The sequence below is a fragment of the Odocoileus virginianus genome, unplaced genomic scaffold (assembly GCF_023699985.2).
Source record: "Odocoileus virginianus isolate 20LAN1187 ecotype Illinois unplaced genomic scaffold, Ovbor_1.2 Unplaced_Scaffold_8, whole genome shotgun sequence".
NCBI lineage: Eukaryota > Metazoa > Chordata > Mammalia > Artiodactyla > Cervidae > Odocoileus > Odocoileus virginianus.
The window spans coordinates 898,335-926,262 of record NW_027224270.1 but is presented as its reverse complement, the minus strand read 5'-3'; the positions used below and the strand labels follow the sequence as shown (position 1 = coordinate 926,262).

Here is a 27,928-nt window from a genome sequence, read left to right as displayed (position 1 = left end):
TTTCCAACCCCGTGGACTGCAGTCCAGCCGGCTCTGATGTCCACGGGGATTCTTCAGGCAGGAACACTGGAGTGGGCTGTCATTTCCTCCTCCAGGGGATCTTCCTGACCCAGGGACTGAACCTGCATCTCCTGCACTGGCAGCTGTATTCTTTACCATTGAACCACCTGGGAAACTCTATGCCTATACCATATGACCCAGAAATTGTACTTTTGGACATTTTTCACAGAGAAATCAGGACATGTGCTCACACAAAAACTGTATGTGAATGTTTGTAATGTCCATAGCAGCTTAAACAATCCAGATGTCTTTCAACTGGATGAATGGTTAAACAAACTATGCTCTGTCTATGGAATATTACTCGCTAGTAATAAGGAACAAAACAAAAATGAAAAGATAACAACATCAACAGAAAATAATAAGGAACAAACATGTAATAACCTGGATGTCTCTCCAGAGATTTACACTGAGTGGAAAAAGCCAATCCCCAAAGGTTGCACACTATGTGATTTCACTAGTCATTCTTGAAATGACAAAATTATAGAAATTGAGGAACAGATGAGTAGTTGCCAGGGGCTAGAAGGGGAAGGGATAGGAAGGAAGTGGTTGGGGCTATAAAAGGGCAACGTAAGGGGTACTCGTGGCAATGGAAATATTCTGTATCTTCACTATATCAAGATATCAATATCCAGGGTGTTACCCTACAGTTTTGGAAGATGTTACCACTGGGGGAAACTGTTAAAGGATACATGTTGTCTCTTTGTATTATGACTTATACTTGCTTGTGACCCCACAATGGTTTCAAAATCAACGAATTTTTTAAGAGCATCAAAGGAAAAAAAAAAAAAGCAGCAGCACATTCATTAGGGCTCCATATTAAAGATTCCTTTAAGAAAAAGGCACGCGCTAAGAAGCCACAGAGCAACAGGCTCTTTTCTCCGCAGGGAGGCTGGGGCCTAAGCAGTGGGCGGAGGCTCACTAAGGGCCGGCGCAGCATGCAGGCCGGGGGCTTAGACTCCGAAGGCCACCTGCTGAGACCTCAGCGTGCAGCTGGCTGGCTCTGGGGCTCTGGGCGACTCACCCTCCTCCTGCCGCAGCTTCCTCACCTACTAGATGCTGACTGTGTGAGTGCAGTTTATCACGTGAGACTAACACATAGGCTAGTATCAGACATACAAGGGTATAAGGATATTTATCCAGTCCACCTGCCTGGGCATTCAGTGGCTCTTCAAAACTACCTCAGCAAAGGTGTCTCTAGCACTGAAAACCCAGTATGAACATCTAAGAAAGACAAACTTAAGTATAAAAAGTTATACTTTCCTAACCCTCTCCCCCTGCACACAAAACAAAATACACAGAAGACCTTCTCTTCCAGCAGTTACTGTCACTTTCCATTAAATGCTTTATGTTCTAAGCAGAACTTCAGTCCCTTGATGAGAACTAGGGCTGGATGCTAAAATATTAGAATTAAGTTCACCTAAGACTTTCCAGAGACCAAATGAGTCACTCACTTCTTTAGAAATAGTCAAATGTCAAGGTTGCCAGAGACGCCAACCTCAGATGTTTGCATAAATCATTTCCAAGTGATCTTCAAGTCAAACCCAAAGGATATTACTCAAGATAACATTCTGAGTAAGATCAGTTTTTATGGTTTTTCCTGTAATGGAGAAAATTCTAAGTGGGACTACTGGGGCGAAAATCACATTAAGTTAAGCCCCAAAATTATACAACATATTTTAGAAAGGCTTAAAATTCCAGGGTTTTTTGGTTTTTTTTTTACTGTTTATCCAGTCTCATCAAAAAGCACTGGACAAACTCTAAACTCCGTATTTAACGATATCCCATAGTGCCCATCCCACCGTATTTTCTCCATAATACTACTTATAAGTGTAGAGAGCAAGGCGACTGCAGCACTCAGGACAGAGCCATCGCTGCGCATCACTAAGCCATTACCAGGGAACAGGTCCTGCTCAGCCATTGGTTGGCACCGCAGTGGGCCCCGCCCGCCGGCAACCAACGGTCAATCAGAGCCCGTTAGTGGTCCTGCTCAGCCATTGGTCAGGCACCACAGTGGGCCCCTCCCACAAGCAACCAACTGTCAATGAGCGACCGTTAGTGGTCCTGCTCAGCCATTGGTTGGCACCACAGTGGGCCCCGCCCGCCGGCAACCAACGGTCAATCAGAGCCCGTTAGTGGTCCTGCTCAGCCATCGCTTGGCACTGCAGTGGGCCCCGCCCACTGGCAACCAACGGTCAATCAGAGCCCGTTAGTGGTCCTGCTCAGCCATTGCTTGGCACTGCAGTGGGCCCCGCCCACTGGCAACCAACGGTCAATCAGAGCCCGTTAGTGGTCCTGCTCAGCCATTGCTTGGCACTGCAGTGGGCCCCGCCCACTGGCAACCAACGGTCAATGAGGGTTTCAGCCTATGGTTGTAGGGTGGAGGTCATCAGGTGGAGAGTGAGGCAAGAGGTGGCTCCTGGCCTTCTCCCCCACCCCTCTGACCTGTTCTCTGGCCTTGGGCAAGTGGGTGAGCTGCGGGTCCCAGGAAACAGGCTGAGAGCTAGGTCCTGCCGGGCTCCAGAGCCCTCCCCAAAGTCACCGCTAGCCTTGGCCCAGGGCTTCCCGGGCAGCTCGGCTGAAGAACCCGCCTGCAGTGCAGGAGTCCCCGGTTCGGCTCCTGGGTGGGGAAGCTCCCCTGGAGAAGGGATAGGCTACCCGCTTTCCTAGTCTTGGGCTTCCCTGCTGGCTCAGGCAGTAAAGAATCCACCTGCAATGCAGGAGCCCTGGGTTTGATCCCTGGGTTGGGAAGATCCCCTGGAGGAGGGCCTGGCAACCCGCTCCAGTGTTCTTGCCTGGAGAATCCCCACGGACAGAGGAGCCTGGCGGGCTACAGTCCAGCGGGTCACAGAGTGTTGGACATGACTGAGCGACTAAGCACAGCGCAGCCCCCCTTGGCCCAGGCCTGGAGGAGGCGGTGACCCTCTCCTCTATCCCTGCCTCTGTGACCTGATGGCAGCGGCCATCTGCACGGACACAGCTTGGGCCCCGGGCCCACTGTCCTGGCGGCCAGAGGAGCCGGTGGGCCAGCTGGGTCCGGGGCCAGCTCCTCGGCAATGACCGGGGCAGGGTCTGGGTCCCTGGCCCTGAGGGAGCCGCCGCTGAAACCGCCTCCTCTTAGCCGGGACCCGGACTTCAGTGGGGAAAGTTGTGCCTCGGGATCTCACCCCCCCCCCTTTTTTTTTTTTGTCAAGACAGAGAATAATATTCGTTACATAGAAATTTACAGAAACATCCTTACCTTACCATGACTTGACTTCAAGAATAAAGGGTTTGACACCAAGAAGTCTGCAACTAACCATGCCCCTCCCTCACCTTTTGCTTTCAAAAGGGCTTTCATGAAAGCTTTGAGTAAATTTGGGGCCCTTAAGACATGAGCCACCCATCTCCTTGTATGGCCCTCAATAAACCTGCCTCTGTTCCAAACTCCAATGTTTTAGTGTTGTTTGGTCTCACTGTGCATCAGACACACAACTTGCATTTTCAATAACAAAAGCAAACGCTTTTAAATTTTTTGATACATGTTTACAATCAGATTATTAATATCTGCAAAGCATTTTGAGTGCTCTGTACTGATGACACCATCCACGATGGTGTCACATGGTCTTTTTTAACTTTCATAATAATTCGGGTAAAATTAGTCTAATTTCATTAAATTCAAGCCTTTTGCCCTAGCGTATCACGGGAAGAAAAGGCAAGAATATTCTTTCATTATTTACACTGTCACACAAAAGATAAAAAACAAAACAAAAAACGCCAACTTGTTCACATCCTACGTTTCTCTGCTGTTAACTAGCTAATGTATCAGCTTGTCGGGGTTTTGGGTTCTTCAGGTTCATTCATTGCAGGGGATACTACACATTACCCAGTTTTACTAAAATTTCTAGATCTTACAGATCATTGGCAAATAACTTGAAACAAATCGCACAGGCGGCGCGGTATCTTCCCAAATAGGAACCTTCCGTTCGCTTATTTTTAGTAACTTTAAATAAAAGACTGGAGATGGGTCGTTTTCCCAGTTCCTTTGACAGGGTGACCGTGGCCCGGGACGGAGCGCCCCACAGCTTCCGGCTGGAGAATGACACGCGCTTCCCCAGGTTCTCCCGACTGTGCCCAACAAACCCGAGGTAACAGCTGAAGAATGACGACACCAAAATCAACCCTACAGCTTTTCATCCTGGAGGTCCGCAACACCAAATAAACTTTTATGTCTCCGAAGACAGTGGAGTTAGAAAACAAATAAAACACCCACATGGGGTCTGCTCGATGGGTTTCCGAGACCGAGGTCGCGCAGGGGGTCTGCGGCGGATTAACCCTGTGCGGGCCGGGGTGCTCCCCAAACAGCTGTCAGGGGGCGCTGCACGCGAGCGAGCCGCACGACGCGCCGGCGGCCCGGCCCGCAGGTGAGCGCCCCCGCAGGCCCGGGCCCCGGGGCGTGATCCCGCCACCGCAGGCCGCCCGCCCGGTACTTTGCTAACTCCGCGCGCCCCGGGGAGGCGGCGGCTCCCCGGGTCGCGGTCACCGCCGTCCGAACGCCGCGGCGCCCGGGCGGGAGAAGGATCCGAGCCTCCCCCGTCCAGTTGGGCCTCGCCCTGCCCGAGCGCGGAGCCTCGGCGGAACAGCGCGTAACTACGGGCCCCGCCCGCACCCTCCCGGAGCCCCACACCCCGGGGCTCACCTGCGGGAAGGAGCCTTCGCGGCGCGGGTTCTTGGGGTAGTCCAAGTGACCCCGGTCCAGCATCAGGTAGAGCGAGAAGATCACCACGCAGAAGATAGCGCTGCCGAAAACGGTAAACTGCCGGCTCAACTTCATGTTTCCTCGATAGACCCGGCGACCGAGCACGGTCCCCGCTCGGAACCGGCGGAGCGCGGACTCCAGGAAGCGGCGGCCGGAGGCTCTCGGCTCCTGGGCTCTCACCCTGCACGCGCTCCTCTCCGCCGCGGGCGCGGGTCCGGGCGGCGCTCCGCACCTCGTCTCCGGCGCCCCCACGCGCCCTCGGCCCTCGGCCCAGCCCGCCGCCCTCCCCGGGGCGGGACGCCTCACGCCCGGAAGGGGCCCACTCGCCCTGGCCGCGGATCTCCGCGCCGGCCGCCGGCGGGGCGCGCGGGGCAGGCGCAGGCAGGGTCGCCGCGCAGACTTGCTGCCGCCGTCGCGAGCACCAGGTCGGCAGGAAAAGTTTTCTCGAGCCGGGCCGGCTCGTTCTTTCCGCCCACGAGTGCGGTCGCGGCGGCCCCGCGCCGAGGGAACGGGTCCGCGGAGCCGCGGGGAAGGAAATCAGGCGGGAGGGGCCAGGCCCCACAACTTAGAGCCGGGACTGCCGGGCCCGCCCCGAGGCGCCGCCCCCGCCCGCCGGCGGAGCCCCTTCCTGCCGCTGCCGCCGCCGCCGCCGCCGCCGCCGCCGCCGCCGCCGCCGCCGGGTCGGGGCGCGCCCGGCTCTGACAGGACTTTCCTCAGAGTGCGCGCCCGCCGGCCGGCCTCCCGCCCCCGCCGCCCCGACCTCCGGGCTCTCGGGAACAGGGCAGCACCGGGGGGCGCTGGGGGCGGGCGGCGGCGGCGCGCGGGGGAGGGCGACGGGGCCAGAAGGGGAGCCTCCCCCGGAGAAGCCCGCTCCAGCCGCAGCCGCGAGTCCCCGCCCGCCAGCCCCGCACGCGCGGCGATGGCGGCGGCCGCCGCGAAAGGCAACGCCGGCTCTGCAGCGCCCCTCGGCGCTCGCGCGCCGGCCGCCGCGAGCCCGCGGAGACAGCGGCGGAGCAGCGCCGCGCGGTCAGTGGGCGCCCGCGGCCCCGGCGCCGAGGCGGCGTCAGGCCCCGCCCCCCGACGCGCGGGCGGGGGGCGGGCGCCCCGGCGGCCAATCAGCGCGCGCCGCCCGCCGGGCCCGCCCGCGCCGGCCTCGGGAGCGCCGCGACGGGAGGGTGGCCTCGCGGGAGGACCGGCGCGGAGCCCCCGGCTCCGCCGAGCTCTCTGCCCGCCTCCCTTTCGTCGCCCCGGCCTCCCGACCTCGAGGCCCAGGCATGAGGGACCATGAGCAGAAACTCGTGAGGAGAAGGGGGCTGCGCGTTGTGCTTAGACTCAGCCTTGCCTCCGTTGCCTCCCTGACTCCTGGTCAAACCTGAGAGCAGGAGCCCCCCGACAGGTATAGACGCCCGGCCACAAAAGCTGAGGGGAACCGGCCTGTGCCGCCGTGCATCCGTTGCGTCTCAGCTCAGCTCACCCTTTTTGGCTGCACTGGGGAGATGGATCTGGGCCTTGTGAAGTGAGCGTTCCTCTGCCAGCAGACGCGGACGCCTTGTCCGTGGAGAAGGCTGAAGAGACCTTCCGGGGAGAACTGCGTTTCCGCCGGGTTTTGGTGTGTCGGCAGGCAGGCAGCGGCAGCTTACCTTGTTCTCCCCGCACCGCGCTCCTGCGTTGCTCAGGGGCCAACGGTTAGCTAGCACTTCGCCGACTCTTTTTTTGTAGTTCAGTCAGTTCAGTCGCTCAGTCGTGTCCGACTCTTTGCGACCCCATGGACCGCAGCACGCCAGGCCTCCCTGTCCATCACCAACTCCCAGAGTTTACCCAAACTCATGTCTTATCTAGTCAGTGATGCCATCCAGACATTTTTGTAGTAGAGGGCTAAAAATAGACCCGACCTCCTCAATAACTTTCTGAGCACCCTGAAGGCAAGATGCAAGGTTCATAGCAAGCTCCAGAGGGCGGATTTTTCACGCGGAATAGCATCGCAGTGCTTTATCTTCCGTGCAGTGGGCCAGGCCCTGCCCTCTCCAGTCAGGTCTGGGTCTTAGCCCTGGGAAGGACAGGGGGAGCTCATCTTTAAGAACTCTTGTCTCCTAACCCCAGGGTTATTTATAAGTCTGACTCCTTATAGCGGCTATTTCTGTATTTTCACTCATCTTACTAGTGAATCTCTCATTAGTCCGAAACCTTGTGGTAGTTAATAATTCTTTTTATTAAGCTTTTTTTATAGTCCCAAGAGATGGTTCAGTTTGATTGGACACCTGGGCTTGAGCTGGGTGCTGAATTCCTTGACAGAATCAAGAGGCTAGGACTTTGTGGTGCTCAGGGCATCTCAATTAACCAGCTGCCTGTGGACTTTGTGGTACTGGCATACCAAGTGCCTTGGGGCCCCAAGTGACAGTTACACTGGACTTTTATGGCTGTGAGGTAACTGTAAGGACTGTGGTGTGAGATGTATTCTTTGAGTTCCTCTGAATGCTTAAAAAGAGAAATAATAAGCACAATTCCAAGTTACCGTAGGAGAACCAGAGAGATTTTGTCCAATTCTAAATGAAGCTCATTGATTGTAGCGACAAAATGATATTGCTGAAAATCAAACACATTTTCATTTTCATGTTACTGCATTACAACTTCTATCAAATTCACAGATATGCTAAGTTTCTCATGTAAAATTTAGAGTGCTATTAAATAACAGGATCCCAAATCTTGGAGTGGGTTAGACCCAGAGAAAATGGACAATCTTGAACCCACATGTTTCTCTGAGCCCCTCTCACTATGGGAGTAGGTTACACTGGACTTTTATGGCTGTGAGATAACTGTAAGAACTGTGGTGTGAGATGTATTCTTTTGAGTTCCTTTGAATGCTTAAAAAGAGAAATAATAAGCACAGTTCCACATCCATGAGAGGAAGACGTGCATCTCTGAAAATTTCTGTGGGTGTTTCCCTCAGTAGGCCATGTATGACTATTAATGATGCCACTATTAAGGTGGACTCACTGATAATGATGGGGATAACAAAACCCCAAATTAGCACAGACTACCACCGACGATGTGACTACATCTGCCTTGTGAAAGGGCAGCAGGTGTGTACAGGCAATCAGAATGCCTTTGCCCACAGAGAGGCCCTTAGAAAAAGAAAGGCAACCTAAGAGAATGCTATGTGTGCTCAGTCGCTTCAGTCGTGTCCAACTCTTTGCAACCCCATAGACTGTAGCCCACCAGGCTCCTCTGTCCATGGATTTTCCAGGCAAGAATACTGGAGTGGGTTGCCATACCCTCCTCCAGGGGATCTTCCCAGTCCAGGGACTGAACCTTCTGCATTGCACATTTGGATTCTTTACCACCTGAGTCCTCAGAGAAACCCCCCTAAGAGAATACTACTTGATATTTACTAACAAGAAAAGCTCTAAATCAGGTATCCAAAATCCAACCTGAGTCACCACAGTGGATTCTCTCAGTTTTTAGACCTATATCGATTCTCAGACCCAGAACCCCTTGATTGAAGGAGAGTCTGTGTACTCTTTAGGAATTACCTTGCACCATTGCCACAGTACATGTTGTAAATGATCCCTCAACCTTGTCCCCCCGAAATGTGTAGCCATATACTAGAGTGGTACTAGAGTGGTTCTGAGGTTTTCTGGATCTTGGATCTGAATTGATGCTAATTCCTGGGGACACACAACACCACTGTGACACTTCAACTAAAGCTGGACTTGATCTTGGTCAGTTGCTAGATGAAGCCTTAACTCATATCCAGCTCACAATTGGTCATTAGGTCACTTGATACATACACCTACCAACTGTGTAATTGTTTTGCGAGGTCTAGAATAGGTCATATCCCCATTTTGGCTTTCTTATCCATGATGAGGGCCACGAGAGTAGGAAGAGCTAAGTGATCGCTCCTGGAAAGTTCACTCCCTTACAAGATACTAAAGCGATGAACACTGTCAGCAGGTCCAAGCTCATGCTGCTCGCTTCACAACAAGCCAATGAATCAAGAGACAGTGTGTTGAGACAAGGAATAGTGACTTTATCAGAAAGCCAGCAGACCTAGAGGATGGTGGATTAGTGTCCCAGTGAACTATCTTGCCTGGATTTGGATGCTGGTTTCTTTCACAGAGCAAGAGGAGAAGATGAGGAGATAGAGTGAAAACAGAGGATACATTTTTGCAAATATTTCTAAGTTCTGGCCAGATTCTGGAGGAGATATGTTAATTTCTACTTTCCTGCAGATCTTTACAGGTGAGCCTGGTCAGGATGTTTCTTGTGAGCTAAAAAAGGTATTTTATCGTAAGATCAGTCAAGGGAAGCTGGGCTCCCTGAGATGGGCCATTATGTATACTTTAAGCTATAGGCAACACCCCTTAAGTAATTAACTTACAGCGAAAGTAATAGCATACAAAGGTTAAAGTGAAAGAAATAGACCCGGTATAGAGTCAGCTTTGCTCTTCCCTGTTCAGTGTCACCATAAAAGACTTGGAAAAAAGCACGGGTGCTGATACCTATCTTATTCTCATTTAACTCACCAGTTTGGCCAGTGCAGAAGGAGATCTTAAAAATTGACTGTGGACTATTATAAACTTAGCCAGAAGGTAATTCTAATAGTGGCTGCTATCCTCAGGTGCAGTATCTTTACTGGAGCAAATCAACACAGTACCTGGTACTTGGTATAGCTACTGATGTGACCAATGCTATCTTCTCTATACTTATTTGTAAAAACCCCCAAAAGTTGGTTTTTACCTATCAGGGCCAATAGCACGTTCCTGAGTCCAGGCTTGAACTGCTCACTGCTCAATAGACCAATAAATCAAGAGACAAGTTATTGGATCAAGGAATAGTAACTTTATTCAGAAAGCCAGCAGACAGAGAAGATGGTGGACTAGTGTCCCAAAGAACCATCTTACCCTGAGTAGAATTCAGGCTTCTTTTATACTAAAAGGGGAGGGGGTGTTGTTGGTTATTGCAGACTTCTTGGTGTTAGAATCCTTTGTTCTTACAGCTGTCCATGTAGATCCTATCACAATATTCTTGTAACACCCAAGAAGAAAATGTTATTCTCTGTTCTGCAACTTTTTATTTCTATGTGAATAGAAAAGTGTTATACTGTTAGTGATGAGAGTCTTGAGAATGGATTGTCTTATTTACTTCAAGCTATGGGCATATCTTTCTCATAGAAAAGGCAATAGAATACAAAGGTTAAAGTAAAAGAAACAGATGAACTATTGAGCCAGATTGCTTCTTCCCTATTACAGGTATACCTCTCCATTCTCCTTACTCTAGCCTACGGAAACATGATCATCTTGACATTCCATGAAACATCACACAGGTTCATTTTGGTGGTTCATAATGACAATAGTAGGGTGATTGGAGATGATAAGCAGGAAGCAGCAAGTATTTACTACACCTTCATAAGATCTGTTTGAGCTAGAGGGCATCAGATAATCAAGAATGAGAGATAGCAACTCCAAAATGTTCCTGCCAAGACCCACACCTCAGGGGCGGGATGGCTTCTAGGATGGTACCAGCTGTACGGGGAAAAAGACCTTGAGAGACAGAGCCAAGCAGATGGTGTTGGTCAGAAATTACAGGATTGGGAAAAACAGGGACATGGGTGCTGCAGACCCAGGCCGTACCACTCATCTGGCTATGACGGAGGCAGCAGCGCAGCTGGTAGAGGGGGACACCTGGGGTGCCAGGGAGCTGAGAACTGGGGAGGACTCAGCGACCTCTCAACTGCCACCTGTAGAACACCTGGCCTGCTGTCTCGGGATGCTTTGGCAGCTGAATACCCATTCTTAGCTTAGATCCTAGACCCTCAGGCCTTAGGACACAGCTCCTTGGTCCTTAGAGCTTATGCTCAAGACTGTTGACCTTTTGGATGACTTCCGCCAATGATGACAGAACAAGATTAATTTTCTGGACATTAATATGGTTGCCCCAGCTGAGATAATTCAGTCCCATGTGCTCTCTGTTTACTAGCTAAGAGAAAATTCTCTCTGTGCTTTCCCCAGACTGTAGCTACTGCTCTGAATTTGACTGTTGTATCTATCACTGTCTCCTAACCCTACTGCCAAATACTTAACAGATGTTCCTTTGGACACTGAAAAATCAAACTTTGACCCACATGTCTACAAAATATTGTTGCTGGACTACAAACCTATTAGCAGAGTGTAGTTTACCTGGAGCAGTTCTTACTGTAAAGGCTAGGCTGGTTGGCTGTGATAGGCAGATTGTTCTCAGAAGCACTGCACCCTGCTCTGCAGGAATAATTTAGGTTTAACCAAGGGCTTGTCCATCACAAGGAACACAAAATTGACTTGCCCTGATAAGTGACTCGAAAACATTCCTAGTACAGTTTATGCCCCTAGTAGGGGAGGCATGGCAACCCACTCCAGTATTCCTGACTGGAGTGTCCCAAGGACAGAGGAGCCTGGCAGGCTACAGTCCGTAGAGTCGCAAAGAGCCGGACACGACTAAAGTGACTTAGCATGTATGCATACGGGGCACTACTTCTCAATGTGGACATCAGGCTTATACTCGCTTGACAAAAACCAGTATGAGCTATCTAATGAAACTGGTTATAGACAACCACATCACTCCTGACCAGTCAAAGTAAAGTACATTCAAATGCCAACACCATTGCTGCACTGAGATGAATAAATCAGGGCAGGTGGAGCAATGTACCTCCTACATTATAGTGGCTCTCTAAGGCCTGTCTCTGGCTTCCCAGGTGACTCAGTGAGTAAAGATTCTGTCTGCTAATGCAGGAGACACAGGAGACAGGTTTGATCCCTGGATCAGGAAGATCCCCTGGAGGAGAGCATAGCTTTCCACTCCAGTATTCATGGACAGAGGAGCCGGTCCGTAAGGTCGCAGAGCATGAGACACACCTGAAGTGACTGAGCATGCATGCAAGGTCTATCTCGGTAGTACTGAGACGTGCTTAGCTGGCTTAGCTATGGTTGGGAGTCTGTTTGCAATTTAGCTTTCAAGTTGGTCTGATCATCCTGCCAGGAGTCAAAGTCTCGGTCACTCTCATCTGAAGTAGTCTAAGACAAATAGAAAATGTTTGGTCCAAGCCCCTGCAGTTAATCAGTAGAGTTAATTAGGTAATCTAATGGGTGGCCTAAATTCATGAAAATAGTAAGTCTTTCTTGGATGCACGGAAATTTAGAGTTGTAGTTACTAAAAAACAGCTCTGCTACCACTTGACTTCACATAGCTTTACGCAGACCAGACAGCCCAGTCTGAGCAGGGTCTTGGTGGAATGCCCTGCAGTCCCTTCTCGGCCAGGGGAGATAAGCTTCTTGTGAGGAGCTGCCATAAAACCACTGCTCCGCCATCTCCCTCATCTCAGTTGATTGCTTTGATTCCTTCTAATTGCACCTTCCTGCAAATACAGCTCTAAGCTGTGTAAGTCTAGAAACTGCCTGGCTGTGGCTGAGACGGCTCTCGGTAGCAGACCTGCCATCGCCCCTGGCTCCGTCTCGGGCCCCCCAGGCCAGTGCCCTTCGGTGGGACTAGTGATGTGGGGGTGGCGCGATGTGGGACTAGAGATGTGGGGTGGCGCGATGCCCACACTGGTTTTGCTGTGCAAGTGATACGTTGTCTGAGTGCAGTTTAGCCAGCGGCCACTTTAATGGCTAAATCTCTCAAGCTGCGGTGAGCCAACCTAGAAGCTTCAGCTGTGACCCTCGTGCCTCTGTTAGTTACTGCAGTGTTACTTAGGAGCGGCTCAGCCAGTCACTTAGAAGGGTAGGATTTCCCCCAATCTGAAGAGTGAACAAAGCCAGTATAACTCAGGGGAAAATACTCATGTGAAAAACTAGGGGTGAGCAGGGGGAAGTCTTTGATATATTGGGGCAATGAAAGGCCATAGGGGTGAAGTGGAGAGAGATTGAAGACACAGGAAAAAGAAGAGTTAAGTAAAATATTGAGATAATAGAGAAGAAGGTACAGTGATGGGGACCACCAGTAGGGCTAGTAGAAAGGATTACTCCCAACAGGAAGCCACCCAAGAGGCCTCCTCTCCATTGTTTTCTACCATGCACTCCTGCTATCTTCCGGTCTGTCTCTCACCAGGTCTCCTGCCTTCTCTTATTATCATGACTTTTCCAATATCCCCTGTTTGTGAAATTTTTAAAATTTCAATCTCATACTATTGCCTAAAATCCATCAGTAGTTTCCCAGTACCATCACATCTGATGCTAATCACAGTAGTATGGACCCTAGGTTCCTTCAAGTTCTGACCTCTGCCTTTATTTTTATTTTTTTTTTAAATGAATGCTGTTTAAAAAAAAAAGAATGCTATTTTTAAAGGTTACTTTCCATTTACAGTTACTTCAAAATGCCGCTTGTATTCTCGGTGTTGTACAATACATCCTTGAGTTCATCTTACACCCAATACTTTGCACCTCCCACTCCCCCACCCTTTTGTTGCCCCCTCACAGATAACCATTAGTTTCTTCTCTGTATCTGTGTCCTCTTTTCTGTTTTACTCACAAGTATGTTGTATTGTTTAGATTCCACATATGAATGATGTCATACAGTATTTGTCTTTCTCTGTCTGACTTATTTCACTTGGCATAATGCCCTCCAAATCCATCCATGTTGCTGCAAATGGCAAAATTTCATTCTTTTTTATGGCTGAGTAGTATTCATTTTGTGTGTGTGTGTGTGTGTGTGTGTGTGTGTGTGTGTGTGTAGCACATCTTCTTTATCCATTCATCTGTTGATAGACACTTATGTTGCTTCCATACCTTGGCTGTTGTAAATAATGCTGCTATGAGCATTGAGGTACATGTTTCTTTTGGAATTAGTGTTTGGGGTTTTTTCTGGCCATAAGCCCAGGAGTCTGACCTCTGACTTTCTATCCAGCCTTATCGCCTATCATACTTTCACATACAATCTTCACTCGAGTTATGTTGAACAACTTGTCTCTAATGGGCCAGGCAGACCAGTCTACTATGTATGGCTGTATATACCACACATTTAACATTTCCAAGAAGTGCCATGCATACTACTAATATTGTCAACCTGTATAGTTATTAGAACTATTTTCTGGAAGGTGGCAGTAAGCTGTCTTATTCCATTAAAGTTAATATGACAGTTTTGTGACAAATAGAAGTTAAGCACTACCTTGAAGAGAGGGTCAGTTTTATAAAAACTTGAACAAAGGTGTGCCTCAAATCCTTGTCTTAGTTCTTTTTGTTTAGAATGTCCTTCAGCTTTCTTGTCCACCAGCAAATTCCTGCTCATTCCATGTAAGGAAACTCAAACACTATCTCTGTATCTCTTCAGCTGTGACCAGGTATTTTTTAATAGCTGCCTGTCTCAGGGTCTGGAAATGCGTGTGTGCTTATCCCTCCTCTGAGTTGTCTGGTGGTGGGTTTTCATACCCGTCTTTATTCACGTGACCCTGAGCGAGCTCACTAGGTGTTCTGGATCAGAGGCAGACTCCTTATCACCCCGCAGTGAGGAGGAGCTTCATGCTAGCCTTTCCCAGCTTGCCCTGGGCCTTACCCCAGGACACAGTGAAGAAAGCCAGTGGAGGTTTTCTTACATAAGTGGCCAGATACTCTGTAGACAAGGGACAGGGAAAAGTAATTTTTGTCTGCTTATGAAGGTAAAGGGCTTAGCTGTCCCCCTCCCTTTCCTGAGAGGGTCTCCTTCTTAGCCCAGACGTCTTCAGCCTCAGGGCCTCATCCTAGCTGACATTTAAATAACTAGAGAGATGACCCTCCAGTCTCCCCAGCATGTCCAGAACCAGCCTAGGGTCCTTTCCCAGGAAATAATTTTTTGCTTTGGGGAAGATAAGAGAGGTTTTATGAACCCTTTGGATTATAGCAGCTACAGATCTAGCCCTTATACTATGAGAAAATGTATCTAGAAAAAGTGAAAGAAAACAGTCTCGATAGTGCATACATTTCTATGGTTTAGGAGGCTGGAACCTCATAGGAAAACAAAAAATAAAAAATGCGTGTGTGTGTGTGAGTCGCTCAGCTGTGCCCAACTTTTTGTGACCCCATGGACTGCAGCCCACCAGGCTCCTCCATCCATGGGATTTCCCAGGCGAGGATACTGGAGTGGGTTGCCATTTCCTTCTCCAGGGGATCTTCCCGACCCAGGGATCAAACCCGGGTCTCCTGCACTGCAGGCAGATTCTCTACCAACTGAGCTCTTCCTGTTTCCAGAAGCCTACATGAGGAAGGCCCCATGTCATAAAGGCTTCTTCTGATTCCTTCTCCAGGACACTTTTGTCACTTTGAGAAAGTTACATAAATTCTCCAAAACACAATTTTCTAATGTATCACATTGAGATAATAATAGCTATTTTTCAGCATTTGCTGCAGGACTCAAGAGATAGCACATGACGTGTTAGGAGAGCATTCCCCAGATGCCTTCCATTTCTCTGGGAAAGGGGAAAATGGAATCCACAAGAGCTGAATGGGGTAGAGAACATCTGAAATCACCACCGTGGGAGGTGGAGAGTGGAGTTCACATAGATCATTGGACGACATTGGTTTCTTGTGGAGCAAGTCTGCAATTTTCTCTCCCTGGCTTGATGCTGAAGGAAAGTGGACCCTGAGAAGGACACGCAAACAACCCTTTCTCCCAGGATTCAAGTGCAGTGGTCATCAAGGCTGTTGCTTGGGGCTGTGAACATATATTCTGCCCTTTTCCTATTTTCCCTACCCATATAAATACATGTTTGCAGTGGAGGTTTGTTAAAATGAGCACTCAATGACATCTTGAATAGGAAAAGATACTGGGTGAAGTTTCAAGAAGGTCTAACACCATGCTTCTGGAAATGAGAGGCTGTATATCCAAACAGAAGCCTGAGGTTACATTTGGTAATAACTGGAAAATATCTCTCTCACTCTGTCAACTGCTTCTATAATCTGCCTGAGGTCTTCAGTTGCCTAGATACATCATATTTGGGGAGAAAGGTTGGAAGGGAGTAGAAACAAAGTTCTTTGTTTTTGTTCAGTTGCCCAGTCATGTCCGACTCTTTGCAGCCCCATGGATTGCAGGGTGCCCAGGCCTCCCTGTCCCTCCCCGTCTCCCAAAGCTTGCCCAAGTTCATGTCCATTGCATCAGTGATGCCATCCAGTCATCTTATCCAGTGACGCCCTTTTCCTTCTGCTCTCCCATGTACAAAGTTCTAGAACCTTAGAAAATGTTAATGATTGCACAGAACTGTAAAGGATGGAGGATTCAGTTATTGTACTCCCTCTACCTGTTGAAAAAGCAACCTGCTGAGGGTCCTGAGCATCCCTGGACACACCAAAGATGCGGAGCCCAAACTAGCCTTCACTGGGGTCAGTTCTCAGAGCTGGATTTGCAGTGAGCAATGCTGAGCAACCAATCTCCCAAACAAAGAACTGGATTGCTTACCAAACACTGTGAAAGCAATTCAATATTTCTTGGCTGTGACAGAAAACCACTGTATACGCAGCACCCAGCTGGATCCCTCCCCTTAGACCTCATGGGGTTTGGGTTAACATGCTAACACTACTTTGACACACTCCTCTGTCACTCCTACAGGCATATTCTGTTTTCCCTTGGCATCCATGAGACAGTAGCAGGCTCCAGTCTCTTCACATGTCCTGAAACTACTCACCTACCTAAGAGTCTCAGCATTATTGGCATAACTCCACCTCCCTGTGCCTTTCCTGCCATGGAAGGAAGTGGAAAGAAGGGATGAGTCAAGTAACAATAAACTTCTGAGAAGGTAAGGAAAGGAAGGGAAAGGAAGAACACCTGTTTCTCATAGTCCTTCTCATTGCTTGAAATTATATATTATTTTGTGTCCATCTCTCCCAGTAGTATGCAAGCTCCTGGAATTGAGGAACCTTTTGATTTACCACTGTACCTTAATGGGTGAAGTCTAGGAATGTTGAGGCTTGACAAGTATTTGTTGAAATAATTAGCCAGTTATCTGAGCCCTGAGCTACCAGTTGGGGTGAATCAGTAGTACTCATAATAGAAGTCTGCTCTTGAGCTGAGTTTAAACCTATTTGTCTTGCCTCTGTGAACCAGTGCCAAATCTTCGTGTTCCTACAAGGTTTTTTAAAAAGCCCTTTAAAAGGAATTGCCCCCCAAATTATTTTATAATCACCTCAATCACTAAAGGACATCCAACATGGGGAAAGAAAGAAATGAACTCTACAAAGTGAGCGACAATTTGGTGCTAGGTTCTATGGTCATGAGTTTGAGTAAGCTCTGGGAGCTGGTGGTGGACAGGGAGGCCTGGCGTGCTGCAGTTCATGGGGTCGCAAAGAGTCGGACGTGGCTGAGCGACTGAACTGAACTAAGCTAATGTCATAGATACTTTGCTTCTGTAGCTTCATTTAATTCTCATGACTCTACAAGGTTAGTATACTGATATGTATTATATATGTGTGTGTCTGTGTGTGTGCATATATATATATATATGAATATATAGGAACTTAGACACAAAAAAAAGTTATATAACTTGCTTTAGGATAGATAGCTACTAAATGGTATAGCTTTTTTTTTCTGATTTCAAAACCCCTCCCCTATTTGCTATAGCATTGCATAGAGTCATAGTATTTTGCATCTTGTATTACAGTGAATAGACTTTCCAAACTAATATCTAGGATGTGTATCAGTCAGGGTTTGGTGCAAGCAGATACAATTCTAAATGTTTTAAGCAGGGAGGTATTTAATAGAGGGTGCTTACAAAAATCCATGTCAGGGTTGAAGAAGTGAGTTAACAGACGAGGCCTGTGAGAATGAATAATTCCAGCACATACAGAGTTGACCTGTCAGTGGAGCTATTACTGCTGAGAATGACCAGAACATGGGATTCAAGAACATCACCCTGTGATAGGAGGTGGAGTCAAAAAGCTACTGCCCTCATAGCTGCCATAAACTGCCTCTTATCTTCCAGGAGGCTGGGAGGTTGAGTAATGAACTATGGAACATTGCTCGAGAAGAAAGTTTCCATTAGCCTAGTTATAAGAGAAATACAGTCATAAGTGGTCAGGAGTCTTACCTCGACTTCCCTTGTGTTTTCTAAATCTTGCATGAGTATATTTAACTGACAGACCTAATTCATATCCATAACTCTTGGTACTAAAAGTCTGGGACGTGTTTTAAGCTTCCAGTCTCTGCATTATGAGAGCCTCCATAAGAGGACAGTAGACTGGATACTGAGTGAGCCACCCTGCAGTCCTTACTCTAGGCAGCATTTGGGGAAATGGAAATACTTCCACAGGGAGAATGGGTTAAAATGTTCAAAACTGTCTCTGGCCAGGAAAGCTTACATGATGTGATTATTTATTTGAACTCCAAACTCCTAACATGCTCTTAATGACTATGATTTATCCTGGGAAAATAGTCCCTGTGCACATTAAGGCCAATTACATATCTAAATGTACACATATCAGAAATGAGAAAATTATTTGCAATGTGGGATCATCACTTTCATTTTTCTCTAGCCCTTTGTTTGCTGGCACTGTTATTGGCTTGAATTTTGAGAAGAGGAGGCTTATTTCCAGCAAGCCCCAGGCCTTTCTCTGGATTCTTCCTGGCTCCGACTTCTCATATGCCAACACAATACTCAAAGAGGAAGGGCTTAGCAGTTTAGTACTCTAAATCTTCAAAGACACTTAGCACATCCAAACATTTTTACATAGAGGCCCCAGAGAAGCAAAAAAATGTGCCCAGGATCTCACGGAGACTAGACCAGAAGCCAAGTTCTCTGGCTCCCTGTCCAAAGCTTTTTTTAATCACAACCTAACCAAGCCTTAGATTTTTTTTTTTTTTTTTTTTTTTTACTATTTATTTATTTGACTATGCCAGATCTCATGTGCGGCATGCCGGATCTTTAGCTGCAGCATGCAAGCTCTTAGTTGTGGCGTGTGGGGTGGGGTTGCCTGACTGGGGTGGAGCCCGGCCCTCTGCGTTGGGAGCGCAGAGTCTCAGCCACCTGAGCACCAGGAAAGCCCTTGTGTGCTTCTTAAACACAGTGATATTGGGGGGAGGGGGGGGGGCAGGTAGAGAGAGAGAGATTCCACTCACATCAAGCTTAATGCAGGCGAAATGAAGCTGTACCCTTAGGGTAGTATACTTAGATGTGTAAGTATGAGGCAAAGCAAGCAAGTGTTAACCATTGTATCTGATTAGTGGTGGAGGTGGGGAATTGTTACTGGAAAAAGGCACGTGGAGATTTCTAGGGTGTTGACAATGTCTCAGGAAACTCAGTTTTCTAGAACTTAAGCTTTTTTAAACCCCAGCATAATGTTTTTTGACTTTTTTGTCTTTAATAACACTTAGTTTTAGTACTTACTGTGTGAAAGAGGCAGGCTAAGTGCTTCCCACAGATTATCTCATTTAACTCTCACAAGAACACTCTAGCAGAGGCACTGTTATCATGCCCATTTTCATATCTGAGGGAACTGAGGTACAGTCCTTACGAACCTGTCCAAATCCACAAAGTCAGGTAGCGGAGCTGGTGTTTGATTCACCCGGCCCCAGTGTCAGACGCTGCACTACTCTGCTGTTGCCAGCCATGAGAAACTTGATGGGTGAGTCTAATTATGGACCCCTTTATTGTTATTATTCTAGTCATAAAAGTTATAGTTATGAAAATCATATTGACAAGAGAAAAATATAGGTGCAGAATTGTACACATGCATGCACACATGCACAGAACATGATTGCATCTATATTAAAAATATATATGCTTATGTATAGAAAGACCAGAATGTAAAACACTGTAGGATGATGAAAATATAGGTATTTTTTTGCCTCTCTTCTCTGGTTTCCAAATTTATTTTAAAGTAGCCATATTAACTTTATAATGGGAAAATGTGCTGTAAAATAAACTTCCCATTTCCCTGAAACATAAAATTTCATTTCCACACTCTTCTTTCCTGCAGCTTTGTATAATCTTTTAGAAGCCCCTTCTGTTCAATGAGTAACTTCATTACTAAATTGATGGCATCAGATCATTCTAGCTATGCAAATCACAGACCCACAGCCAGCTCAGGAAAAGGCGGATAAAAGATTACATTAAAAATTAAAGCAACGTGTGGAGATGTGGAGATAATGTGCGTACAATTATTTCTACATATTTAATATCTATGCAATTACAAAGCCAGTAACGACAAATCTTAAATCTTGAGTCATATTCCTTTTGCCCTCTGATATTTTTTGACCTTGAACCGAGACTGCCAAATATATCTAAAAAAGAAATGGCTGTGGAAGAAGCATTTCCTTTGGCCTATAAATGATAAATGTGTTTTTCTTAGAAAGTGATCTCATTTCTTCCTAGCCTTTCTTTGTTTATTTTCCGTGCCTGGTATTTTTTTAACTCTGTTACATTCTGATCACCCTGGAAAGTGCTGGGCCTTCAGTCTTCCACAGTTTGGTTGTGTTGTTTTCTGGTGCTGCTGCTGCTGTGATGTGTTTTCTGTCAGAGGAAATTTACAGGCACATTAGCCTACTTGACAGGCACAGTGAGCCACCAGGCTCTCCTAAGGAGAAACCACTGCGTGCTGTGAGGAGGCTTTCTGTGTCTCTCCATCTCACCCTCCCTCTTACACCTCAGAACCCCACCAGGACTCAAATACAAATCCCTGCCACTTCTGCTTCGAGGTGTTGCCTCGGATCCTGGATTTAACTCTCTGGTTCCCAGTAACAGCTGTACATTGGTTCTGCATTTATTAATTCATGTCTGCAGCAATCTGACCCTAGCAGTTTGTGGAAAAAGCCCATGTCTTCACTCACAGCCATGTAGATACCAAGTCAGGAATGGGTGGGAACGCTTTTGTTCCCATGATGTTATCACTGACACAAGGCGGGGAGAAAATCCAAGATCTCTTCAAACGGAAAGCAGTACCATTGCATTTTCTGGAAGGCATTTAGAGAGAATATGCTAAAACACTTAATTTACTTTCCTCAGTCTGTCATAGAAAAACAGTCAAGAAAAATCAATAAAACTTATTAAAAATTCAAAAACACAAATTGAGACATAAATGAGAGGGTAAACTATTTCCTTGGCAGATTCCAAATAAATTAGACTATTACCCTGCAGCCACTGGGAAACCAAATACCTGTGCATTTTTGGTTTCACATATTATGCTACCCCTCAGGGTGAAATTTGCTGAGATAGAGCAGTTCTGGTACTGCTGGATCTGGTTCAACAGGGTGAGAGCATTCAGACCCTGACTTCATGTCACTGTCTCTTCAGTTTAAAATTTTTCAGACCTTTTAAATAATTTTTGAAGAGTGATCTTATTGTGATAATATTCCCTTTGTACTTGGTATGTTTGACCATAAGCATGTAACTGTGTAACCTATAGAACTTCTTTAGAAGGATGCTCCAAAGTCACATGTAAGTTTCTTGCTTGATTATCTGCCGAGAAGCAGAGATATTTACTAAGCCAATCCATCATACTGGTCTGAGATGCTCTATTTGTTGAATGAATAAATAAATGAACGAACTTTATGTTATCTGGACACCAGGACTAGGTAGCTTCCTGGTGGATTTATTTTTTAGAAAATTTACTAGAAACATTCTTAGTTTGGCTTCCCTGGTGGCGCAGATGGTAAAGAATCTGCCTGCAGTGTGGAGACCTGGGTTCAACCCCTGGGCTGGGAAGATCCCCTGGAGAAGGGAACGGCTTCTGGCAGTATTCTGGCCTGGAGAATTCCATGGACAGAGGAGACTGGCGGGGTACAGTCCACAGGGTCACAAAAAGTCAGACACGACTGAGCAACTAAGCAACAATAGTGACATTCTTGATTTGGTCTTGCCCTAGTCAGTTCAAGCTTCTATAACAATATAGGCAAGGTAGCTTACAAAGTGCAGAATCTATCACTCACAGAGTTGGAGGGTGCATATTTGAGCTCAGCATGGTCGGGTGAGGGCCCTCTTCCAGGAGGCAAGCTTCTCACTGGGCCCCTGAGTGTCAGAGGGGCTGTGGAGCTCTGTGGGGTCTCTTTCTTTGGGGAGATCCTGTTCTTGAAGGCTCTGACCTCATGACTCAAGCACCTTCCAAAGGCCCAGTTTCTAGTCCATCACCTTTGGGACGTTCAGTTCAGTCAGTTCAGTCGCTCAGTCGTGTCCGACTCTGCGACCCCATGGACAGCAGCACGCCAGGCCTCCCTGTCCATCACCAACTCCCGGAGTCCACTCAAACCCATGTCCATTGAGTCAGTGATGCCATCCAACCATCTCATCCTCTGTCATCCCCTTCTCCTCTCACCTTCAATCTTTCCCAGCATCAGGGTCTTTTCAAATGAGTCAGTTCTTCGCATCAGGTGGCCAAAGGATTGGAGTTTCAGCTTCAGCATCAGTCCTTCCAGTGAACACCCAGGACTGATCTCCTCTAGGATGGGCTGGTTGTACCTCCTTGCAGTCCAAGGGACTCTCAAGAATCTTCTCCAACACCACAGTTCAAAAGCATCAATTCTTCCATGCTCAGCTTTCTTTATAGTCTAGCTCTCACATCCATACATGACCACTGGAAAAACCATAGCCTTGACTAGACAGACCTTTGTTGGCAAAGTAATGTCTCTGCTTTTTAATATACTGTTTAGGTTGGTTATAACTTTCCTTCCAAGGAGTAAGTGTCTTAATTTCATGGCTGCACTCACCATCTGCAGTGATCTTGGAGCCAAATAAAATAAAGTCAGCCACTGTTTCCACTGTCTCCCCATCTATTTCCCATGAAGTGATGGAACCAGATGCCATGATCTTGGTTTTGTGAATGTTGAGCTTTAAGCCAACTTTTTCACTTTCCTCTTTCACTATCATCAAGAGGCTCCTTAGTTCTTCTTCACTTTCTGCCATAAGGGTTAGGATATAAAAATATAAACTGTGTTGAAATGACATGCTCGGGCCATTATAGCCCCTCCCTTCTTTCTCTGGGGCCGTGCTCTGAAGCAGTCCCTGCGGCCAGCTGCAGCTGTGTTCACACTTCTGTCCTGTCCCTCCACTAGGAAGACATAGCAGGTTCTTCAGCGCTGGTAGCCTGCTGGTCCCTGAGAGACTGACTCCCTGCTCGGCCCCCAGGAGTGAGATGGGGTCGCACACCCCGCCTTTGGAGCGGTTCTCTCCTGGTCTGGTGCTCGGCGGTGACCGTGGCTCTCCTCGCGGCCTCTTGTCCCCTGTAATGACTGCAAGGGTAAGAAGAGGGACCTGGTTCCCAGACTGTCGGGATGGCTGGGGTCTTTCCAGCTAGCTCAGAGCAAGGGCAGCAGGCACCATTAATCTCGCCCACCGTCTGGAAAGTAAAGAATACCTGAAGAAGAGGAATTATTCATCCTCACACAAAGAAAGCCAATATGGCAGTCACTGGACTTTATACATAGCCGTTTTCCACCTAAACATCTTTAGAAATAGAACATTAATCCAGGGTGATTTGAGGAAGATTCTTTCTGAAACATGAGGCCAATTTAGGAAAAATCTGAGGTGTCTTTAAACTCATTTTTTTTTAACTGAAAAGGTCATAAAATAATGATACATTTTCATGAATAATATAAATTTCTGTCTGCATATAAACAGTGGGAGATTTCCTCTAATTTTAACACTGAAACATTTTCACAAATAATCATCAAATGCCTACTTTGTGCTAGGCAGACACTATTGTAGATGCTGGAAATATAGATTAATGTGCATATTAAATCTTCAGTATGAAGACTGTGTATAGATGCTAAGAATTCTTCAGGCTCTCTGATGAATCCATTCACATTTTTTTGTACCCACTCATAGTTTAAAATGTAGTCAGGTGAACTATCCAAATTGTGTGTTTCACTTACCTCCCTGAGCCCCTAGGACAAAACCAAAAGCATTAAATGCCAGCCGCTTCATTGCCAACCCCAGCCTGGTGGATGCATTTTCACTGGGATGAAAGTGTCCAGGCGTAGAATTTTATCATCACCCCGAAGTCCTGAGGAGTTTTTCTTTCAGTTCCAAGAACTCTTTACTTGAAAGTCAGCACCCAGGTAGATTAATTGCCAAATGGTACCTTAAAACATGGAAGTATTTGCCTGTCTGGAGGTCTTCACTCATAGCCATCTGGGGATCTGCTACAAAATGTATAGAGGGGGGAAATTACTCTTTTGGAAGCCTGGCTGTCAAAGAAAATCCAAACCCAGGAGCTTTTCTCCCGGGAACCCCTATGACATTTTATTCTTTAAATAAATCTTTTCTTCCTCTCCTTAGATGCGAGATTGACATTTTAAGATCAATCATGCCTCTGCTTTGCAAGGTTGGTAGACTTAGAATAGGATAAATGGAAATTAAGCAAAATTTCCATTTTTTTGAATAAAAATGATCAAAATAGCTATATTCTAACTCAGTGTAAGAAAAGGATGGTCTTCCCTCAGTGGTCATTCTCATTACTGTGGTTATCTCAAGACCTTTTGATGTCAAAATTTCACCCTGTCTTCTCTAAAGGAACCATTCTGAACATTCACCTGCTGTTTGAATAGCTGCAGAAAGCAGAAGAATCTCATTCTGTGTTTTACTCCATCATCGCCAAGGATGCTTTAGTGTTCCTGATATGGTTCCCAGCCCCTCATTATGGGACGTTTTAGCTGGTTACTAAAAGCTATGGTTGAATTCTTTCCCCCTGTTTATATTATTCAACCATCCCTCTTCTTGTTCAAAACGATCTTGTTGCAGTTGGCTAGCTTGTCTGAAAATTTCAGTGTTTGTAACTAATTTACAATGATATTTTAAATTATTGAGGCTCTTAGGCTCCTCAGTCAGTACACATTTACTGTGAGTGCAGTAACTACCAGCCAGCGGAGGGGTGCTGGGTGCTCGTGAATTCCAGGGTGCATGCGGTGGTCAAAGGAGCAACCGGCTGAGGTCAGGAGGTGCCGTCCTGGAGACAGCCTGACCCTGACGGGTGTGGCCTGGGCAAGGCCACCAGCCTCCGGGACTTCAGCCTCCTCACACACGAAATAAGGGGTGGGCAGAGCTTCTCTGACCTCAGACCCTGACACTTTATGGCTACTGCTCATCTCGTTCACTCACCACTCTGGAAACCCAGTAGCCTTCCAAAAGTCAGTGCTTTTATAAGCCTTCCCAAAGGGTCCTAATTCTAATCCAAGGAGCAGTTTTGTGCTGAAATAAATGCTTTTCAAAGACCCAGGAAGACAATTAAAGAAAGGGCTGTTGCTGTTCAGTCGCTCAGTCGTGTCTCACTCCTACTTGTGTGTTTTCAGTTTACTGTATATTTGAGCATATTTTCCCCTTAAATGCTTGCCTACTTTCTAGTTGCTAGGTAGTAGAAGGGAATAATTTCAAGTATGGAGGGTCAAATAGAATTCCAAGCACCGTAGTCTAATCTCCTCAGGATGATAATAAATCAAAGATACAAAAACAAGCCATGAGTCCAGATATTTCTGCACTTAAAATAGTGACAGTTCATCAGGGCATGTTAAAACTTTCTAATTTGTGTCATTTCAGTAGTTCCAACAGTATTCAAAGCATTTGAGACTCCCTAGTATTGCTCTGTATTTATTTGTATTGACAATAAAATTAATACTTCCTTATTTACGATTCACTAGATATTCTAATATCATATGAAAATTACTTTTTATGTTTTTTTTCTCTATATAAGATTTCTTTTACAAAACGTTTTTTAAATGCAGAGATGGCTGGATGGCATCACCAACTCGATGAACCTGAGTTTGAGTAAACTCCAGGAGCTGGTGATGGACAGGGAGGCCTGGCAGCTGCGATTCATGGGGTCGAAAAGACTCAGACACGACTGAGCGACTGAACTGAGCTAAACTGAAGTTTGAAAAAATATGCAACAGTTTGGTATTGGGACCAGGCAGATTGTTTAAAATTCAGAATGATTCCCCAATTTCTAACATAAAAAAGCAGGGGAAATAAAGAAAACTTTATATTGCTTTTTAGACCTTATCTTCCTGCATTTGTGGTTAGTTTCTTTCAATTTCTTGTGTGAAAGAACATAGTCACTTACCATACACCAGTGACCAGAGGGAAGAAGATTCTCATTTCTGTTTCTTCAAAAAGACCCCACATACACATCACATATAAAAAACTTTATATAAAAAATGAAGAACAGGTAATAAGGTACGAGTTATATTGAGTGGCTCTCTCTACTTGCCTGACTTCCTAAGAACATTTCACGCCTTTCTCGTCTCTCTTTCTTCCCTCTCACTGTAAATATCAGAGCTGATGACTGACTTTTACTGCTGCCTTTCATGCAAACTCCTAAGGCTTGCAAATCAGCTGGCTCCAGGAGCCATCTGCCTGTCTCCTGCCCTTGCTCACACGGTTTCTAATGGGGCTGAGGGGACGCAAAGGACGTGCAGACGCTGTATCTGAGGAGCGAAACTTGAATGGGCGGGTGTTAGACTCAGCGCATCAGCTCATTTCCCTCCCCTTGGCTCACGGTACACGGCAGCCGCCCGCGGGACATCTTGCCTGTTGAGAGGATGGCAGAAGGGCAACCTGTCAGGTGACAGCAGTGGAGAAGAAAGCAGAAGTGTTTGCAGAAACCTGCCTGCAAGCCAAGATTCTCCTCCCTACCTGAAATACTGCTGCTCTTTTAAAATAACATTTCAAGATATTTTACCCTTCTAAACTGAGCTCCCTTCCCTCATAATGATCCAGTGTAACATTCTGTTATACCTGTTCTCTAACCTTCACATAGTACCTTCCACTCACATTCTTGTTCTGTCTGACCAAAACTTATGAAGCAGGCTTAGTGGACCTGTTGGGATGTGTGCGTACACACACACACACACTCACATATATCCAAATGCCATGTTGATTTAGATACATGGAAGAATGAAATAACTCTAGTGATTAGCATTTTTGAGAATATGCTATGAGCCAGGGACTGTTCTCTCTCATTCACACACACACACATAAACACACACTCACATTCTCATTCGGAGAAGGCAGTGGCACCCCACTCCAGTGCTCTTGCCTGGAAAATCCCATGGACGGAGGAGCCTGGTGGGCTGCAGTCCGTGGGGTCGCTAGGAGTCAGACACGACTGAGCGACTTCACTTTCCTTTTTCACTTTCATGCATTGGAGAAGGAAATGCCACCCCACTCCAGTGTTCTTGCCTGGAGAGTCCTGGGGACGGGGGAGCCTGGTGGGCTGCTGTCTGTGGGGCGGCACAGAGTCGGTCGCTCCTGAAGCGACTTAGCGGCAGCGCGTTCCCATCTAACACAGCTTGAGCAGGAGCTGCCGGCTCCGTTTGCTGGGTGAGGAGGCTGAGACCCGAGAAGCTGAGTGGCGCGCTCAGGGTCACGCAGCGGGAGATTTCAGCGCGGGCTTGCCAGTCCACGCACAGCGCTCCTTTGCCTAAGACTGAGACGCTCCACACAGCCCCCAGAAACGATGCAACCTGCGTGTTCTTTGGGAGCTCACTGCCAAACAATAACTGAACTTGGGTATTACTGCCAAACTTAGGAATTTTGTGACAATACCATCCCCTGGAAAAGTGAAAGTTCTCAGAATCACAGCTCCTCAAAGCAAACTTCTGAACCTCATGCTCTTGGGCTGTGCCAGCCAATGTGATAGCAAGTGGCTATTAAATTAAGCTAAGAGCCCAGTTGCACTAGCCACATTTCAAACGCTCGGTAGCGGCATGTGTCTAGTGTCTACTCTGCGAGCTGGTGCAGCTGTGGGACATTTCCACCGTCAGAGCAGTACTGCCCCAGGAGACGGATAACCGAGGAGACACAAAAGAGTAAATGATCCTTGGGTCCCTTCTAGAAAAGGAACTGATGTGTGTTTCCAAGGAAGAACGCTTATCAAGTGCCTGCTGGGTGCTAGCTGCTGAGGGCGCAGTGATCCATACAGACAGATTAGGCAAACAGGGTCTCTGCCCTTTCTGGAACTCACAGTCTGTCTGAGTCAGTCACCAGGCTGAGCCCTGCAGTGAGAGAGAAGGTCTGACATGCCAGGAGACATAGAAAACCCAGGAGATGCAGGGCCAAGGGTCAAGGAAAGTTTTCTGGAGGAGACAGGAATCTCAACTAAGACCTTGATTGTGGAAAAGCTGAAGACGCAAACACAAGAGGAAAACATCAAAGGAACAGCCTGTGTGAAGACTCCTGACAGGGAGAGAGGGTGCCATGCTCCAGAGGAGTTTAAACAA

General features: G+C 47.1%; 1 protein-coding gene and 1 long non-coding RNA gene across 4 annotated transcripts in view; one reads left to right on the top strand and one right to left on the bottom strand.

Annotated features, from left to right (window-relative positions):
- The window catches only part of MAN2A1 (mannosidase alpha class 2A member 1), a 197,235-nt gene extending 191,842 nt beyond the window's left edge, over positions 1–5,393 (bottom strand). Inside the window, exon 1 of the mRNA XM_020911732.2 lies at positions 4,736–5,393. Within this exon, the coding sequence (XP_020767391.1) occupies positions 4,736–4,870 (135 nt within the window). The 5' untranslated portion in view covers positions 4,871–5,393. The remainder of the gene's footprint in view (positions 1–4,735) is intronic.
- Positions 5,394–6,033: 640 nt separating this feature from the next.
- Positions 6,034–27,928, top strand: part of LOC110142795 (uncharacterized) — a 99,772-nt gene continuing 77,877 nt past the window's right edge. For all 3 annotated transcript variants that reach the window (XR_011486035.1, XR_011486034.1, XR_011486037.1), the window contains exons 1-2: positions 6,034–6,191; positions 16,340–16,526. This is a non-coding gene — a long non-coding RNA (uncharacterized lncRNA). The remainder of the gene's footprint in view (positions 6,192–16,339; positions 16,527–27,928) is intronic.